The sequence below is a fragment of the Corvus moneduloides genome, chromosome 9 (genome assembly GCF_009650955.1).
Source record: "Corvus moneduloides isolate bCorMon1 chromosome 9, bCorMon1.pri, whole genome shotgun sequence".
In the NCBI taxonomy this organism is placed as follows: domain Eukaryota; kingdom Metazoa; phylum Chordata; class Aves; order Passeriformes; family Corvidae; genus Corvus; species Corvus moneduloides.
The window spans coordinates 31,425,702-31,445,132 of NC_045484.1; the positions used below are offsets into that span (position 1 = coordinate 31,425,702).

General features: G+C 58.2%; 1 protein-coding gene across 6 annotated transcripts; it reads left to right on the forward strand.

The window, feature by feature from the left end:
* The first annotated feature begins 477 nt into the window (after positions 1–477).
* On the forward strand, positions 478–17,249 carry IL23R (interleukin 23 receptor). Of its 6 annotated transcripts, none has more exons than XR_004241732.1 (17): positions 480–1,995; positions 2,459–2,670; positions 3,794–3,888; positions 4,802–5,095; positions 5,195–5,318; positions 6,118–6,284; positions 6,449–6,594; positions 7,217–7,376; positions 7,932–8,014; positions 8,244–8,457; positions 10,203–10,400; positions 10,805–10,888; positions 12,508–12,558; positions 13,074–13,170; positions 13,557–13,647; positions 14,281–15,636; positions 15,743–17,249. XR_004241732.1 is itself a non-coding variant. In XM_032117628.1 (17 exons), the coding sequence occupies exons 4-17, from the start codon at positions 3,831–3,833 to the stop codon at positions 14,881–14,883; spliced, it is 2,370 nt and encodes a 789-aa protein (XP_031973519.1). In that variant the 5' UTR covers positions 480–1,631; positions 1,710–1,995; positions 2,459–2,670; positions 3,794–3,830; the 3' UTR covers positions 14,884–17,249. The 6 variants fall into 6 exon arrangements, 5 of the variants coding, with proteins under 5 accessions (XP_031973523.1, XP_031973521.1, XP_031973519.1 ...); XM_032117628.1 differs by having other exon boundaries at positions 480–1,631; positions 1,710–1,995; positions 14,281–17,249; XM_032117629.1 differs by having other exon boundaries at positions 480–1,631; positions 1,713–1,995; positions 14,281–17,249.
* The last annotated feature ends 2,182 nt before the right edge of the window (positions 17,250–19,431 follow it).

A 19,431-nucleotide genomic window follows, 5' to 3' on the forward strand; every position in this document is an offset into this window, starting at 1 on the left:
ACCAGGACGGGGCACAGGGGTGGTGGCAGTGACAGTGACAGTGGCGGTGGCAGTGGGGAGCTGGCGCGGGGGCAGCGCCGGCACGGCGAGGAAGTGCCCGGGAGATCCTATCGGCTGCGCGGGGGCGGCGGGGAAAGCACGGCACAGCCCGGGGAGGGCTCACGGTGCCCCCAAACCTGGGTGCTGCTGGGGGGGAAGGGAGCTGACCCCACCCCTGGGCCAGGCTGGGGAGCACTGGATCCCAAGGCTGTGCTGGGGGAACCTGCTGGGCTGTGGCGGCCTCGGGAGGGACTCTCTGCAGGGCACCCAAATGCTGGAGAGGCGTTTCCACCTCTGGAGACAGGATCACGGAATCCTGGAATCGTTCGGGTCGGCGGGGAGCAGAAACCTCATCTTGTTCCACCTTGTGCTATCCCAGGCTGCTCCAAGCCCCGTCCAGCCTGGCCTTCGACACTTCCAGCGATCCAGGGGCAGCCACAGCTTCTCCGGCACCCTGCGCCAGGGCCTCCCCACCCTCCCAGGGAGGAATTTCTCCCTGAACCCGTCTATCCCTGTCCTCAGTTTCCATCAGGCTCTGAGGAATTTCTGAACAAACCTCAGAGAACCCCAAACACGATGGGGGTTGGAAGGCCGGGGCAGTGTAGCTGCCCCAGAGGAAGGCGACAGCAGCTGAGATTCCTGAGCACGGGAAAGAGAAATCTGCAGGAAAGAGCCCGGTGTGAGCCCTGGCTCTGCTCCCCTGCTGCCCGCGGGGCTCTGAGCTGCAGCTCGCAGTGCTCAGGAAGAGGTAAGGACATCTCAGCCAAACGGCAGCCGGGGCCTGGGAAATGCAGGGGCCAGCAGCTCCGAGGGGCTCTGGCACCTGTCCTGGGGCAGCTCCACATCCCACCGCACTGTGCCAGCTCCAGATGTGCTGCCCTGGCTCCAGATGTGCTGCCCTGGCTCCAGATGTGCCACCCGGGCCCAGATGTGCTTGCCCTTGGCCAGACGGGATGAGCTGGCTGCAGATGTGCACGCTCGCCATGCTGCCCCAGCGCCAGCTGTGCAGCCCTGGCCCCGCGCATTAAACGCTCCCAGGACATCCCCAAACTAAAATTCCCACTGAAACCCTCGCAGTCCTGCTCAGGGTGTGTGTAACTGCACAAACCGACCCGTTCCTATAACCACACAGGTTCCATACATCATATACGTTACATAACCACACCACCCAGCGAGGTTTCACCCCGTGGCGCCGGCAGCCTCTTGCTCTCACTTTCACAAAAGTCCCCGTGGATCAGCCAAAACCCGGAGCAGTCAGGGCTTGCTGGCAGAGGGAGGCTCTGCCTTGCCCCGGGGGGGTGAATTCTGCTCCCCAACATTTCCTCCTGCGAGGCAGAGGCAGGAGCAGTGCGGGGTTTCCTGTGGTTGCACTGTCTAATGAGGTTAACACTGTTTTTGAGGTTTAACTCCTCAACCGACACGAAAAAGGAAGCCCCGGGCTCTGCAGAGCCGGAGTTTGGGAGCAGCAGAGGGAGCCGGCGGGATGGAGAGCGCCGGAGCATCCCTGGAGCCTTGGACCTCCCAGCCCTGCCTGTAACATCCTGGGAGGAGCTGGGGACCAGCACAAGCACAGGGGGTGACACTCAGTGCTGGTGAGAACAACCCCGCTCCTTAAGGACTTTCCATTCCATGCCTCTGGGATCGGCAGGAAAATGTTCTTTCCGCGACAGCAGCCGGGACTCTCCGCCAGCGCTCCCGCCTCACACCCAGCGGCGAGACCGTAACGATCCGTTCGGGATGGGTTCCAAATCCTGCCAGAACTTTAAGACGCCCCTTCCCCCGAGGCTGCTCCTCTAAGGGATGCCGGGTTTCCCCACGGGCTGACTCAGACTGGAAAAGAAACTCCGGTGCTCTATGTAGGTCAGCCCCACACTGCCCTCGCTGCCGATGCTCGGCAGCTCCGGCCACAGCGGCAGGAGGAGGCTCCCGGTGCCACATGTCCTGAGGACTGCCAAGGTAAGGAACCCCTGCTTTTCCCAGCTTCCAGCCCCCCGCATTTAACCCCAAAATACCCCAGCTCCTGCTCCTCACCTGCTGCTCCGGTGTTTATCCGCTCCTGGCACAGCCGCCGGTGGAGATTCCGTGTGGTTTGGGTTGGCACCATGGAGCAGCTTTTCCCTTCTTTATTGAATTCACGTTTCTTTAGCCTAATGCACGAGGAGACTTTACCAGAGATGAGATCAAAGCCCAGCATCTCCAAACGGTCTCATTCCTTTGGCTCTGGAGTTTACAGACGCCTCTAAATTGGAATAAAAACACGAATGTGATTCCCAGAGGAGGCAGAGCCTGCAATCCCCCGGAGAGCTGGGCAGATTGAGAGTTTTGAGCTCTTCTCTTAGGACTCAAATTGCATTTTTTCATTTGCTCTGACTTGCAGAAGGTTCGTGGGCACTTGGGAACCGACAGCTTCTCTTTGTAGGTCAGGTAATAGGGAGGCACTTGAAATTTGACTCACTCGTGATGAGCACTTGAGCAGCCCCAAAACCAAACCAGGTCACCTCATCCCGCACGAGAAACAACGAAGCACTCGCTCTTGCTGGTGGCCTGGTTTGGGTTGAAAAACAGCATTTTGAAGCTTTTACTGTGGACTCTGGCCTCCCTGCAGGGGAAACTCGCCCTTCCTGACTGCAGGTATTGCATGGGGAAAGAAAATGATGGTGTGTGGGGCTTTGCTGGGTGTTCAGCCCCGGGCAGGTGAATGGGGGTGTCAGGGCTGGTTCAGGGCTGCTCTGTGCCCATCTCCCACCCCCAGACAGGCTTGTGGGGAGGCTGGAGTCACCCCAGCTCCAGGGGCTGGGGGGTGCCATGCTGGCTGCTTCCAGGAGGACGCTTGTCTTGGAAAAGAGGAAATTCCCCCCGGGAGCTGCATTTCCCTGCACCTCACCCATCTGTGCCTTGGTTGCTGCAAAGCCCTCCCAGCCCCACAGCCCAAGTCCCACGAGGCTGGTGGGGCTGGGCTTTCTTTCCTGGATTGTGGGAATGCTTCCAAGGAGGCTGTGGAGAGAGGCAAAGGGAGCAGGGAAGAATTTAAGCAACTGTGGGGTGCAGGGACAAGGGTGGCTCCTTGGGGACAGGTGGGAAGCCCTGGCCTGGGGTTTTGGGGCTGTCTCAGGGGGTCACTTCTGGGCAGAGCCATTGCTCAGCCTGGGCAGGACCTGAGGGAAAGATCTTATGGAAGCAGGAAATTTCCATCCCATAAAACCGTGTCTGAGCACCCCCAGGGATGGAGACTGTGGGATAAGCCCTCAGGGCAGCAGCCCCACTCTGGCCACCTTTAAAGAGCTTTTTCTTACATTTAGCTGGGATTCCTTGACTTCCAGTGGGAGCCCATTGCCACCTGTGTGTCCCTGGGCAGCACTGGGAGGAGTTTGGCTCCCTCATCTTTACTTCCCCATCACACATCCATTCGCAAGGATCTGCCCCCCTGAGCCCCCTCTTCTCCAGGCTGAGCAGCTCTCCCAACCCTTCCACACTTCTCAGGCGCTCCTGACCCTCAGGCACCTCTGGTGGACTCATTCCAGAGTGTCCATGTCTCTCCTGATCTGTGGCATCCCAGCCTCGGAGCCAACACTCGGGATGGGTCTGAGCAGAGGGGCAGCACCCCCTGCCCCACCAAATCCATTTCCTCAAGGGAAGGCTGCTCAGATTTCCCTGTCACAAATCCTCGCTGCCTTCTCCCCTCCCCTCCCTGTCCTCCTGCCTGTGCTGGAGCTGGTTTCCAGGAGGATTTGCTTCAGCATTTTTTATCCCCCAGACTATGCCATGCGCGGGCAGCGGCCGCAGTGCAGGCCATGGCAGGGTCCGGCGAGGCTTTGGTGCTCCACGTCCTGCTCTGCTGCCTGTGCCAAGGTGAGTGACGGTGACAGGGCTCAGCACGGCCACCTCGTGACACCAGAGCAGTGCCCTGGGCCTGCAGGGGGTTTAGAGTGGGAACTGGACAATCACAGAGCTGTGGGGTTTGGGGGGAGCATTGCAGGGGGGGGATCCCACGGCCTGCAGCTCCTTGGAACGGGGTTACATACAGCTCCTGCTCACATCCTTGGAACGGGGTTACATCCAGGCTCCCAGAGCCATAACCAGGCTCCCAGGGCTATTTTCAGGCTCCTTGTAGCCCCTGTGCAGTTGTGCCCTTTCCAGGAAGGGCAGATGGAGCCTGATAGCGCCTGTGAGCTGGGGCTGCTGCAGAGCTTCATCTGATAGGGAAGGGCAGCGCCTCCGCCGCCCTAATCTTGGGGATCAGAGCTCTTGAGAATGCAGGTTATTTCCCTGCAGTCATTTGAACATTAGAGCAATGCCTAAAATTGGTGAAACTGGCGAATCTGGCTGTTTCTGATGTGCCAGGATGAGTCACCGGGGGCCAGGGTGCTGCTGCAGACGGGGAGCTCAGCACAGAGCCACAGCCTGGTTTGGGCTGGGAGAGACCTCGGGGCTCATCCAGCCCTGGGCAGGGACACCTTCTGCTATCCCAGGCTGCTCCAAATCCTATCCAGCCTGGCCTTGGACACTGCCAGGGATCCAGGGGCAGCCACAGCTTCTCTGGGCACCCTGTGCCAGGGCCTGCCCACCCTCCCAGGGAACAATTTCTCCCCGGCATCACTCGTGACCCCTGGTTTATCCCCAGTGGGGTGCCAGGTGGCCGGGCCGGGGTGTAATCCCCTCGCTGCAGGCTCCAGATGCAGAGCAGCTCCCTGCCGAGCAGCGCAGCCCACGGGCACCCCCTCCTCCCATGGGACACCCCCCGAGCCCACCCGCTTTGGCGCAGGTGTTGCAACCATCGAGTGCAGGGGACACGTCTGGATCGAGCCCGCGCCGGTGGTGCGGATGGGCTCCGACATCTCCATCACCTGCCGGTCCGCCCTGGACTGTCCCTCGGCCCAGCTCCTCATCCTCCTCAACTACAGCCGCACTGAGGAGACCCCGCTGGTCCTGGACGGCAGCACCGTGCGGCTCCGCCTGCGCGATTTCCGGATGCCCTTCGCGACCGTCGCCTGTTTCTCCCTCTGTGCCAGCAACCACAGGCACCGCCTGGTGTGCGGCGCGGAGGTCCGGGCCGGCTGTGAGTACCCCCGTGCCCCCAGCCCGTGCCAAGCTCCGAGGGGGTGGCGTTTGGCTCCTCCCGGGGTGTCCGAGCCCTCACCCGGCCTCCCCCCCGCAGACCCTCCGGACCCCCCCGGCAACCTGAGCTGCGCCATCGCCGAGGGCTCGGAGTGCCTGCAGTGCGCCTGGGATGCAGGACGGGACACCCACCTGCCCACCCGGCACAGCCTCCACCTGCGCAGGTGAGGCCCCGGGGCAGCGCGGCTGGGAGGGGGCGCGGGAGGGTGGCAGCCCCGGGTGGCAGCCCCGGGTGGCAGCGGAGCTGCCGTGCTCCACTTCCACTTCCCACAGCTCACGTTTTGCCACCTCCTGCCCGAGAACCGCGCGTTCCCCGCGGGGTGCGTTCCGCAGGTCAGAGCTCTGTCGGTGACCCGGCACACGTTCCATCGCGCCTGCCACATGGAAGCAGCAGTGTCCAGCTTCTTGGATTCTCTCCAAGATAGAGAGGGTGAACATAACGCTGCCCAAAACCCAAAACTGCAAGGCCAGCCTGAAGCTGAAGCTGAGGTGCTGGCTGCTGCGTGCCGTGCCACAGTCCCACCCTGGGATGCTCCCTGTCCCCAAAGTCCCCATGGCACCAGCCTGGCATGCCACACCCCATCCCCGGATGCTCCTTACCACTGAATCCCCATGGCACCAGCCTGGCAGGCTCTCAGTTATCCTGACTCAGTTTTCAAGACATTAAATCCTATCATATGGAGGCTTTGTGAAGAGATAAAGCTCCTGCCTAAATTCGCTTGGGACCAAACTGAACCACACAGCCAGAAAGGAAGGAGAAAGTTCCCTTCCCACCGGGAAAACAGCAGGGGTGTCAGAACAGAAGGGAATGACTTTCCAGTTTGCTTTAGGGGTGACAAACCCCGGTTTGGGGGATGGCCATGCCCTGGTCATGAGCTGTGACACCTCAGGAGCCGGGGTGGCCGGGCCAGCGGGTGTGTGGTGCTGGGATGGGCACTGATGGGGCTGCCTTCTGCTTCCCAGGCTGGCGGATGATGAGGATGAGGAGGAAGAAAAGACCTTCCCTGCAGACTCACCTGTGCTGCTGAGAGAGCTGCACAATGCGAGCCACTACTCGGTGTGGGTGCAGGCCAGCAACGCGCTGGGCACTGCCCGCTCGGCCCCTCGGCACCTCAGCCTGCAGGAGCTCGGTATGTCCGTCCTTCCCTCCTTCCATCCATCCATCCATCCACGAGCAGCACGGCGTGTGCTGGGGCTGTGCATGGCCACCTACACTGCCCTGCAGTGTCACTTTGGGGACCCCCCTGAGCACAAGGACAGCCCTCACCCCACCCATTCCCGTCTCTCCCCACAGTGGTCCCCGCCCTGCCCGTGGTCATCGGCGCCGAGACGACAGAGACGTCCCCTCCCAGCACCACCACCCGCTGGAGGAGCCGGACACAGCTGCAGAACGTGCACTGTGAGGAGAGGCACAGAGCCACGGGCACCCCAACGTGGCATGTGAGACCCCCGGGACCCCCCAGACCTCCCCCCACACGCACAACCTGCCCCCGTTAAAGAGGTGCAAGTCCCGTTCCCGCTGGGGACCCCCGTGGGCAATGGGAATATTTGGGGTCATTCAAAACTCACCCCTTTTCTCCAGTGCTGGTGGGGAATGAGCACCCCCGGCCACAGGCAGCCCCCACTTTGGGGGGGCGGGAGAGCTGATGCCACCTGAGAGAGGAGACGGCCTCGTGGGCAGGGCTGTCTCAGCCTTTTAAGCAAAGGCACAGAATTCCAAATATTTCCAAATGTCCTGCTCGGCAAGGACAAGGCACAAAATCCTCCGGGATGCTCAACGCACACCCCAAACAAAACTACACTGGAACAGCTCCACCTGAGCCCCTTCGGAAACACCCCTGGTGCCGGCAGGGGCTGAGCCTGGATCCCCGCTCCCACAGGAGCCCCCAAAATCTCCGCGCTGGCAGAATCCCAGCGTGGCAGCCGGCTGGGGGCTCTGGCTGTGCCCCGCAGTGTGGCACTGAGGGGACAGGGTGGCTCCTGCCCATCCCTGCCCGTGGGGACGAGGGAGGCGGTGGCAGTGGGGGTCCCGCTGCCCCAGCTCCCCGTGCTTGCCTTGCAGGTGGAGCTGGGCCACAGCGTGGCACAGGAGGGCCCCCGCTGGCAGCACGAGCTGCAGAGCGACACCCAGTTCGTGTTCCAGGTCAGGTGCCGGCTCAGCACCGCCCACAGCCCCTGGAGCGCCTGGAGCCCCCCCTTCCTCTACAGCACCCCCGAGGCAGGTGGGCTCAGCCGCGGTGCCACCCGTGTGTGGCGTTTGTCACCGCTGCCCGGGGTGCCCACGCCGGAGGGATTTCAAAGCCCTGTGGATGTGGCACTTTGGGGACACGGGGCAGTGGTGGCCTGGGCAGTGCCGGGGAATGGTTGGGCTCGGTGGTCCCAGAGGGCTTTTCCGGCCTAACAAATTCCATGATCTTTAGTGGCTTGCTTGCTCCCCCGGGTGGAAAAATCGCATCAGTCGCTGTGTCGTGACAAATCCCTGTCACCCTGAGGCAGCTGCCCCCATCCATGCCAGCTTCCGACCCCAGGATGAGCCTAGGCACGGCCGGCTCAGCGACCCCGGGATGCCCGAGGAGCGCTGCCCTCGCACCCCGGTGGCAGCGGGGAACCGGGGATGTCCTCATCCCAAAAAGCGGCGCCCGCCCGTGCTTTCCATCTGCGCTGTTTCCTCTCCCAGCCGCAGATCCGGCGGCCGGGAGGGGCTTCCCGGAGGGCTGCGGGTGTGCGGGAGCCCCGGGTCCGCTCCGGTGTCTCACCGTGTCCCCCTCCTCCCGCAGCCCCCGCCGCCGCTCCCGGGGTGTGGCGGCGCCTGGGCCCGGCGCTGCCCAACGGCAGCCGCGAGGTGACGGTCTTGATCAAGGTAAGGTGCTTTGGGGCTGCCTCCGAATTTTTGGCTCTGCTGCTCCTCCCCGAGCAGCCGGAGGTGCCGCCCTCCCTGAGGAGAGGGGCCGGGAGGAAAATGCCAGCCCAGCTTGGAGCCAAATCTCTCCGTCCTTGTAAAATGTGTCCCCCAGCCGAGGGGACAGCTGTCCTGACCGCGTGTCTCGGGGTCAGACCCCACAAATCTCTGTCCGTCTCGCCCCTCCCAGCCGCTGCCAGCCCGGGATGCCCGCGGGAGGATCCTGGGCTATGCCGTGTCCGCCGAGGGTGCCGAGGGAACGGGGACGCTCTGCCGCACCTCCGGCACCGAGTGCGCTGTCCTGGTGCCGCCGGGAGCCCGCGCCCTCCTCGTCACCGCTCACAACTCCAAAGGGGCTTCCAGCCCCGCCAGCATCCCCCTAAACCGGGGCGCGGGTCAGGAAGGTAGGATCCCACACGTGCCAGTTACAGGGACTGGATGTTATCCGGATTGTGGGGGAAATGCTGGAATGTGCAAGGGGAAAGCCCCGGCAGAGCTCTGCCCGCTCCACCGAGGGAGCACAACATCCTCCAGGCAAGTCAGCATCCCCTGGAGATGCTCCACGGCTGCACATGGAATCATGGAATTCTGGAATGGTCTGGGTTGAGGGAGATCCTAAAGCCCATCTCGTTTCACTGTTCCGTGGACACAGACACCTCCCACTGTCCCAGGCTGCTCCAAGCCCCAATGTCCATCCTGGCCTTGGGCACTGCCAGGGATCCAGGGGCAGCCCCAGCTGCTCTGGGCACCCTGTGCCAGGGCCTGCCCACCCTCCCAGGGAACAATTCCTTCCCAATCTCCCATCCAGCCCTGCCCTCTGGCACTGGGAAGCCATTCCCTGTGTCCTGTCCCTCCATGCCTTGTTCCCAGTCCCTCTGCAGCTCTCCTGGAGCCCCTTTAGGCCCTGGCATCTCATTCCTTGATCTCCTAAGGCTGCAGCAACAAATTTAAAAATGAGTTTGCCCTGTCCATGTTGGCGGGCAAAGCAAAGGGTACAAGGCTGCTCCTCCGCTCCCTGCCCCCCAAAACAGCTCCTGCAGCTCTGCCAGCCCCCACTGTGAGCTGGGTCCACGCAAACTGAAGAGGAAGGAAAGAAAAAATCCTTTTAAAATCCTTTTAGGACCACCTCATGCTCCATGTGCCCATGGGCTGTGGTTTTCCCCACAACCACACTTGCCTAGTTCTGAAAAATGTCTCTTTGAATGAGCAATGGGAGGGGAAAGTCCCATTCAAGCTGAGGACAAATACATGAGTAAAAAGAAACTGAAGAGAAATAAGGTGGAAAAAACTCTCTAAGCTCTCATGTTTATCAGAACCGTGCACGTTTCTGGTAAGACATGACAGGTGAAGATTTCAGGGACATGACAGAGCTGATGATGTGTTTTTTGGGATTCACAGAGATCTACATCTGGCTGGACATGAGCACAGCTGGCCAGGAGGGCCCCAGGGCAATGCCTGTACCCTGTGCTGGCGCTGCTGGGGCTCCTCCAGTCCTGGGGACAGCTCTGGGATCACCACTCCAAGAAGGGCATGGAGGGGCTGGAGCATGTCCAGGGAAGGGAATGGAGCTGGGAAGGGGCTGGAGAATTCCTGAGGGAGCTGGGAAAGGGGCTCAGGCTGGAGCAAAGGAAGCTCAGGGGGGACCTTGTGGCTCTGCACAAGTCCCTGACAGGAGGGGGCAGCCGGGGGGGTCGGGCTCTGCTCGCAGGGAACAGGGACAGGAGGAGAGGGAACAGCCTCAGGCTGGGCCAGGGGAGGCTCAGGGTGGATATGATGGAAAATTTCTTCATGGAAGCAGTTGTCCATCCCTGGCACAGCTGCCCAGGGCAATGCTGAGTCCCCATCCCTGGAGGGATTCCCAAGCCCTGTGGATGTGGCAGTTGGGGACACGGGGCAGTGGTGGCCTTGATCTTTAAGGTCTTTTCCAACCTAAATAATTCTATGAAATACAGATCAATACATAAAGCTGGATTTTTATGTGTATTTTGTGTGTCTATATATAAACCCACAACACTCTCTAATTTCCTGCTCACCCTTCAGTTCATGAACACTTCCAGGAAAGCCACGCTTTTCCTGGGCCTGGCTGACCCTTCCCAGGCCCCAAGGACGAGGTTGGGGTGACAGCCCCCCTTTCCCTCATTCTCCACAGAATTCCCAGCACCAGAGGCCGTGGAGGTGAAGCCTGAGAACCAGAGCAGGGTCCTGGTTCAGTGGCAGCCACCCCAGCACAGCCAGAGACCCCTGCTCTGGTTCATACTGGAGTGGGTTTCCAGCTCCCAGCAGCACCAGGAGGAGCAGTACTTCTGGGAGAAGGTCCCACACCAGGAAACACACACCTACATCCAAGGTAGGACATCCCAGGAATCCCTCTTCTGCTTGGGACAGCTCATCAGGACACCATAAATCTGAATTAGATTATAAATCCAAATTAGATCATAAAGGCAGCTTCATTTGAATTTGAGCCCACTTGTTTTTGGGGAGTGGGGCTGTGAAGAGAAGAAAAAAGGAGGAGGGGAGGAATTGGAGATTTGAGGGCAGTCAGTGGGATTTGGTTCCCTGGGTGAAGATCTCAGGGAAAGGAGAAGATGGAGACAGAAAGAAAATGAAGTGAGCTGCCAGGCCAGGAACAACCCCAGACCAACAAAGGCCAATCCATCTGCTTCCACCACTCAGCAGCAAGCCCCTGACCGAGCCTAGAGCCTGCCCAGCAGAGAAAAACAGGTTTTTGAAGGCAAATCTGGCTTTTCCCAGCAGAGGCAGCGGCGGGAGCTCCCCTCAGCGTGTCCCTGTACGCGGTGTATCCCGACGGGATCAGCAACCCCAGCTCCGGCCGAGGTGAGCCTGCCCGGGGGAAAAGCTGCTGCTCCTCCCCGCAGCCTGCCAGCTCTGGGAACAGGATAAACCCTCCCCAGCGAGCAGAGGAAAGCAGGATGGGAAAAGAAAGGGTTTAATCAAAGTATTTGTGTAAAACCCTGCTCGAGGTGGTCTTTGCTCGCCCGCATGGACCTGAAACACCCAAGAACCACATTTCCCCTCACCAGATGCAGCAGTGGAGCTGCTGTCCCTTTCTGTGGCAGAAAGGCGAGGTTCCTGTTTGTTCCAGATAAACCAAAGCACAGCAAACAGCTTTTCCAGAGAGCAGCTGGGCTGTCACAGCCTGTCCTTCCTTACCTGGAGTGGGAATCACAGAACGGTTTGGAATTTGGCTGGATCAGGCAGCTTCAGTGCTGGAAATGGTGTCAGAGAAGAGCACGAGCCAGCTTGCGAAGGAGCAGCGTCACCTCCATCGCTGGGGGTGGCTCTGGGTGTCCTCCAGAGCTGGGCAGGTCCTCAGCAGGGCTGAGGCCAGGCCATGGCAGCGGAGCAGGGTCTGACCTCCAGAGCTGCTCCAGCACAGCCCCACTGGGGGCTGAGGGCCAGGGCTGGGCTTAAATAGAGCAGGGGTGGGTGGAGGGGCCAGGTGAGGCTGGGCAGGGCCATCAAGGGCTGTCAGAGCCAGAGGTACCTGCGGGTGACACCTGAGGGGACACCTGAGGGTGTCCTCAGCTCCCACCTGGGATGGGCCATCTGCAGCTGCTCAGAGACTTCTCCTGCGACAAAGCAGCTCCGTGGCTCTGCCTGGCCCCTCTCTGAGCTGCAGAAGGGCAGTTATTCCCAGGAAATGGAAGCAAACACTCCTGCCTTGGTAGCCCTGGCTGTTGGGTGTTCTCCTCCGGGCAGGACCCAATGGCACCAAATGTTTGTCAAGGAAAAGCGATCCCGAGGGAATTGCTGAACTCAGCCGGGATCAAAGCCGGCTGCTTGTTTTGGCAGAAAGAGGCTTCTTGCCATGGCAGGTCCTTCAGCTGTGGATCTTCCCTCACTGCACAGAAATGATCAGGAAATTCATTCCCGTGGGGTTCAGGCACTTTGGGATCACAGAATCCCACAGTGGTTTGGGTTGGGAGGGACTCAAAGCCCACCCAGTGCCACCCCTGCCACACCTTCCACTGCTCCAAGCCCCAGTGTCCAGCCTGGCCTTGGACACTGCCAGGGATCCAGGGGCAGCCCCAGCTGCTCTGGAAAACCTGTTAAACAACCTGGGAGTGCTCATGCAAAATGATGGAGCTCCCCAGGGGTTCTAAATTCCCATTTCAGGTGCTGAGGGGAGGGGCGTGCAGGGAGGATGTTTTATAGCTGGGGACAGGTGTTGACCAACATTTCATTTAATTGGATCTCTGAGAAATGGGATGTGGTGGAGAACCCAGCCAGAGCTGGAGTTACTCATTACTTCAGGGAGCTTAATTTTTCTTGTTACACCGTTATTTATTTTTCTGAAAAGATAACACCAAACCAGGGCTTCTGTTCACCCCCTGTCCTCTAAATGAATTACAGACATTCCGCCCTCTCTAAATGACTTACAGACATTCCCCCTCTCTAAATGAATTACAGACGTTTCCCCCTCTCTGTTCCAGTCCCTCCAGAGGAGCCGCTCCTGGGCAGCACCTACAGCGAGATGTCCCAGGGTAAGGAGGGCAGCTCTGCCTTGTTAAGCCAGGCTTTCTCCCGGCCATAAGTGGGAGGTTTAACCCAAGCAGCACCTGGCAGTGGGAACTGAGAGCTCCCGGACACTTTGGGGAGGTCAGAGCCAAAAAAAGGGACATTTTCACTCTCTCATGACCCACGTGGAGGGAAGGCTGTGGTGCTCTCGTGGGTGAGCAGCACCCATGGAATGCAAGCTTTGAGTTCTGCTTTCTAAAGAGGTTAAAATACAATGCCCAGTCCAAGTGGGAGGTGCCAAAACCAGGAAAATACAAAATCAACCTACACGAGAGACCGATTCCACCCCGCAGTTAGAACCAGGGCCTGCTCTGCTTTGCACATCCTGCACATTACGATCTGTTGCAGCACTCAAACCAAAAGCAAAACCAACATGAGCCGAGGAATTCATGTCAGCATTTCTGGCAGCTGAGGTAGGAAATGGTGACTGACTGAGTGGCTGAGCCCCAGGCATGACCTCCTGCCTCTCCATCCTTTGCAGATGATGACATCGGAGCTCTCTTGGGACTGAGCCTCGGCGTGGTCGGACTGGCAGTTCTTTTTGCGATTGTGATGTTTAAAAAATCAGTCAGGAAAAGGTATTCCCTTCTCCTCCATATTTTTTTTCCCTTATTTCCATGTCACACTTTTTTTACTCTGTGTTCTTGGTGTGTAGAAGAAGCATAAGATTTCTTCTGGGATGTTTTAAAGTCAACTACGGGGTCCCTTTCACCTCAGCCTGAGGGCAGTGTCACCCACTTATCAGGCTGTGGTATGAAGGACATTTGTGTGCTCCACAGTAAGGCAGAGACCAACCAAAAAAATCAAATAAACACAGATCTGGGGAAACTCAAGAATGAGGAACCCAGAGTTTCCAAGCCCCCCTCAAAGACTGGGTGCACTTCATGTGCCCCTCCTGCCAGGACAGTTTCATCCTGCATGAGGACTATCTGAATAATAAATTGGACTTTTCCTTTTGGTGAAGGATTAAGGCCACCCTTGTGTCCCTCCTGCCAAAGTGGCTGTTTGAAGAGTTCCCCCACATGGAGAACAGCACCGTGGTGAAGTCACTGCAGGTAAGGGCAGGGACATCTCCCGGCTTTGCTTCACTCCAGATTAAAGCTTGGCTTCTCAGAATCGTGGAATTGTCCAGGTTGGAAACCCTTCTGAGATCATTGAGTCCAACCATCCCCCAGCAGCGCCAAGGCCGCCACTGCCCCATGTCCCCAGGTGCCACGTGGCTTTGAAATCCCTCCAGGTTTGGGGACTCCACCCCTGTGCCAGGGCTGGACAGCCCTTTCCACAAAGAAATTCTCCCTAAAATCCCACCAAAACCTCCCCTGGCACAACTTGAGGCCGTTTCCTCTGGTAATACTCCTTGTTACCTGGGAGAAGGCAGCTTGCTCCAGAGCTGTGAGAAACGTGGATGGGAGGAGGATTGAGCTCTCAGGGACTGGGAACTGCTCAAGAATCATTTCCCAGGCATTTGCAAGGTGTCTGGGAGCCTGGATTAGCTGAGGCTTTTAAACCTTAATTCCATCTACTCTGTATTCCGTGGCCACAGCTGAGTCAGGTTCATCCCATCCCATCCCATCCCCTGCCACGGGCAGGGAATCTTCCCCTAGACCGGGTTGCTCCAAGCTCTAATCACAGCTCTCCTCCTAACAAAATTCACCAGTTCATTGCCATAGGCATCACTTTTTCCCCAGGACGAGGGTGATTTCCCCAGTGCCAGTCTCCACGAGCCATTCCTGGCCTCCGGCGATCCCACACTTACGGAAATCGAGGAGGTGCCAGCACAGGAGGAGCACGGGAGCCCGGACACGGGGAGCAAGCCCAGGGCAGAGGTGGCCGAGGACAGGGAGCTCCCAAGGAGCGTGGTGGCCCCCAGCAGCCCGAGCCAGGAGCAGCTCAGTGCCTACAGACCGCAGCTCTCCGATGGGAATGAGCTGGGATACGTCGCTGCTGGGATTTACCAGGAGCAGCCGCCCGCGGCCAGCCCGGAACCGGAGCTGGGAATCTTCTGCGGGGACTACACCAGCCCTGTCCCCCAGCTGTGGGACCAGCAGGGAGGGGTGCCCCAGGTGTGTCCGCTGGACAAGATCAACCTCATCCTCAACAGCAGCCAGGCATTCCCAGTGCGGGCGGGACACGGACCCTTCCTGGAGAATCCGTGGGAGCAGAGGCCGCCCAGCGATGTCCCGGAGCAGATGCTGGTCCCTGAGGAGCTGCTGTCCTGCCTGAGAGCTGTGAACAGGGAGTCTGTGGATGTAAATCCCTGCTTCCCACAAGGCATGGGAAGGTTGTTCTGAGAGGAGGTGGAATTGTGGATAAAACCCTGGAGCAGTGACCGAGGCAGTGTCAGAGCTGGGATTTCCAATGGAAGAACCAGAGCAAAACTCCAGATTGGAATTTTGCCCTCTTACTCCACTGCAGGTTCTTGTGGCTGCCTGGAAAGCTTGGGCCAGTAAATCCTGAATTTAACCTTACCTCACACTGGCAGGAGCAAAAATCCATAAAACTTGGATTCCTGGAATGCCACGCAGGAGATTCCTGCAGGGTGCAATATCTTCAATTGCTGCTCAACATCGTCCTCTTGTCAAATGTTTGGAGCACTTCATTCCCAAATGTTTGGAGCTGTTTGGAGCACTTCATTCCCAAATGTTTGGAGCACTTCATTCCTGGAACTGATTGCAATTAAAATGGTTAAAACAATCCCTCAGACATCCTGGCAGGGGTGTGGAAAATATTTTGGGATTGCTCCTGATGAGCAGACGCTGCACCAAGGAGGATTTATGTGTCACACACGGGCACCAAGAACATGGAATCCTTTCTGTATTTCATTTTCCTCCCATTCCCGATAAAAACCCACTCAGGTAGGAGCAAACCTCCACCACCTGCCAGGCTGATTTAAAATCCCTCGGAATCGCTCCCTGGCCCTTTGGGTGAGGGATTACTCATCTCACAGAGCTTTGCCACCCCTCAGCCTCCCTGTGGGAAGGGCACAGAAAAACAGGATTTTTCAGGGACGTGACCGGGAATTTGGATCTTCCGACATCCAGAAGGTGAAACACAGGAGTCTCCTTCCTTCAGCAGCCAGGAAACCATTTACAGGTGTTCCTGGGACTTACGAAATATTCCCAAATCATATGTTTTTTCAATTTTTCCTAGGCACCGTGAGCATTTCTCCATCAGCTGTTGCACAAATGGATTCATTTTGTCGTTTATCATCACTACTTCCAAATCAGCCTCGCGTGTGCTGGGCTTTTTTCCTTCCATACCCCCAGGAATCTGCTGCTGGTGATTCCAGAGGAGCAGTGACCTGGCAAGGAGGGGCAGGATTCTTCTTCAGAAGCAGCAAACACGCACAGAAGTGTGAGTGCAGCAAGGCAGGGAGTCTAAAATTAGTGAGTGCTGCCGGTGCAGGAAGGAAATTGTTCAAGAACAGCCACACACTTTCAGCGGCCCAAGGGTGAGGTGGGGACAGCTTTTGTTTCCATGTCCACATCCTGAGACTCATGCTGCCTCTGCCACCTGAGCTGCCAGATCTCGAGGGAGGGAATGCTCATCTTGCCAGGAAACAGGGCAGCTCTGGCATGTCAGGGAGCTGCTGGGTGAATTTCCAGCCACAGGAGGGATCCCTGCACACAGATCAGTGGCCAGAGGAGCACAGATCCTGTTTTTCCAGCAGTGGGGCAGGGATAGAGCATTCCCAGCTCCCAGTGCCAATTCTCCCACTGATCCCTGGGTGCCAAAGGAAACATTTCTGCTTTCCATGGTTGCATCTGGTAACTCTGGGCTACGAAAGAGAAGGGCACAAATATATACAGAGGGCTTCACCAAGCAGAGATAAACATGGGGAGGCCCTGGCACAGGGTGCCCAGAGCAGCTGTGGCTGCCCCTGGATCCCTGGAATTGCCCAAGGCCAGGCTGGACATTGGGACTTGGAGCAGCCTGGGACAGTGGGAAATGTCCCTGCCATGGCAGGGGGTTGAAATAAAAAGAGCTTTAAGGTGTCTCCAAACCCAAACCAGTCTGGGATTCTGTGATCCCAAACACTCTCCCAGGTTGCTCCAAGCCCCATCTAACCCGGCCTTGAACACTTCCAGGGATGGAACCCAATCACAAAGTCACTCTCAGCTGATTTATTTTAACACCTCAGGGTTCCCTCCTTCCCTCAAATATTACACCCTCCCTGATTTTTCATATCAGGATTTTCTATCCCTTTTCCTAAGCTTGGTTTTACTGTTGGCAGTGATTCCCACAGGCTGTTTATCAGCTCGGGAATGAATTCCACAATTTTCACGACCCACAGAGATGCACCACGGTGCTGTCTCATCATCACCAAACAAAACCTCACTAAAAAAGGTCTTTTCATTCAAAGGGGAGGACGGAACAGATTAAAAAGAAGTAAGAAATTGGGTGCAGAGAGTTCAAAGCTCCAGGGGGGTTGGAGAACACAGAGCCACCCACTCCTGCTCTGAGCTCCATCCCGTCAGAGCAGGGTGTGTCTGCTGGGTGTGGCAGGGCTGAGCTCGAGGTGCAGGGAGTTCCCACCACCACCAGAGATCAGCCAGGGACACTCTCCTTGTGGGATTTGCTTCAAAAAGTGGGCTCGGAAAAACATTAGACCAAATGAAGAACGAAGAAACAACAAATAAACTTCACACATAATAAACTGTGTATGAAACGTGCATCCGAGTGGCAAGGTTAAACCCTTCATGCCATTACCATGCAGGAGGATGTGGAATCTGTTCTGCTTTGAGGCTGGCAGCACAGAGAGCTGGGTTTAGGCTCAGCTTAGTCACCAACTGACAGCCTGACCTTCGTTTGCTTCTTTTCTACAGAGTCTGGGTAGCACCAATTACTGCAGCTGGCAAAGCCCTGGGACCGAAGGCACCCTGAACCCTTTGGGAACAGCACCAGGGCCAGCAGATCACAGAGACGTCCTCTGAGTAATCTGGTGCTGCCGGGTTTTACTCCGTGTTTGCACTCAGCAGCCTGCCCTACGCTGGAAGCTCTGCAAGGGTTTGGCTGTCAGTAAATTGTGGGAGAGATTCGGTGGCAGATAAAGGCGCTGCAGAGGCTAAAATTGGATTACAGGCTCGGAGGTTTCACAGAGCTCAGTAACACCCGTAGACCTTCGGGGATTTCTGAGTTCACCAAGCAGAGATCAAAGCCCAGATTGTGACCAAGGCTCGTGCAAAGCTGCAAAGAAGAGCCTGGGTCAGCAAAACCCTCCTGAAAACGTGGCAGGGCAAAACCAGCAGCAGCTGGAGCAGCCTCACAACAAAACTGGGAATAATCGTTCGAAATGGCGGGATCTGGGGGAGCCTCTCCCATCCCCGAGCCTTCGGGGGGTTTGGGGAGGAGGATGAGGATGAGGAGTCCTGCACAGGGTGAGCTCAGTGGCAGAGACTGAAACCAGGCTGAGGAGCAGGTTTCAGAGCAGAGGATGTGAGCGGTGGTTTGGGTCCCACGAGGCTCCCCGTCAGTGTCAGCTTCCAAATGTCAGCTTCCCAGGGCAAATCCCATGAGAAAGGCATCGGGAAAGCCGTGGGAGCAGGGCTGGGATTAAGGAGCAGAGCCGAGCTCAGTGAATAGGAAACAAACCAAAAAGGTGATCTCACAGGGGAGATTCTCTGATTGCTGCTCAAACCAACGGAGAACCGAGCCTTTCCTCAACAGAGGGGAATTAATCTTGCCACAAGAATATTTAAAAAACCCCACAGTCTGAACCTCTGAAGGATACAGACGTCGATGCCTTTTGCGCATCATCTGATTTCCTAAAGCAGCACCGCTGGACCCAAACTCTCCCTGTGGGTCCTTCCTTGGCTTGGCGTAGGCTCAGACGGAAGCAGAACAGTTGGATTTCCCAGGCTGACTCATTTCACCCTGCTGGGGAAGGCAGAGTCAGTGAGAGTCACCGGCACACACCGGGGATGGAAAACCAGCGGAGCCGCTGCAGAGGGCACCTGGAAACAGCCGCCCTGCAGGGAGGGACTGCTCACTCTGCTGCTGCAGCCGGCATTCGGCTCTGCCGGGCCACAGCTCCGGGCTCCAGGTTCCAAGGAAGCAGAGATAACACCAGAAGGAAGTTATCGAGCTGCTGGAAAAAATCCAGAGGAATCCACGGAGCTGCTGCAGGGCTGGAGTCCCTCTGCTCTGGAGCCAGGCTGGCAGAGCTGGGGGTGCTCACCTGGAGAGGAGAAGGCTCCAGGGAGAGCTCAGAGCCCCTGGCAGGGCCTGAAGGGGCTCCAGGAGAGCTGCAGAGGGACTGGGGACAAGGCCTGGAGGGACAGGACACAGGGAATGGCTTCCCACTGCCAGAGGGCAGGGCTGGATGGGAGATTGGGAAGGAATTGTTCCCTGGGAGGGTGGGCAGGGGCTGGGATGAAATTCCCAGAGCAGCTGTGGCTGCCCCTGGATCCCTGGCAGTGCCCAAGGCCAGGCTGGACATTGGGGCTTGGAGCAGCCTGGGACAGTGGGAGGTGTCCCTGCCATGGCACGGGTGGCACTGGAGGGGCTTTGAGGTCCCCTCCATCCCAAACCATTCCGGAATCCAGGATTCTGTCACTCCCACCCCTCCCCTCCTCTCCCTCATTCCCAGCCGTGTCCCGGGCCGTGCTCACCGGTTCCCCCGAGCCCCCGGAGGTGACACCGCAGCCCCCGGGAGCCTCTGGCCGTGTCCCCACCCTGCAGCCTCGCTGCCCCACTCGGCGCTGCCGCCTCCACCCCCGACACGTTCGTGCTGCCGGGGGCTTTCCCAGCGCCGCCCGCAGCCCCGCAGACACCCCCGGGGGACAAGCAGGGACTCCGGACTTCCCCCGGCACCAGCCCGGGCACCGGAGCTGGCACAG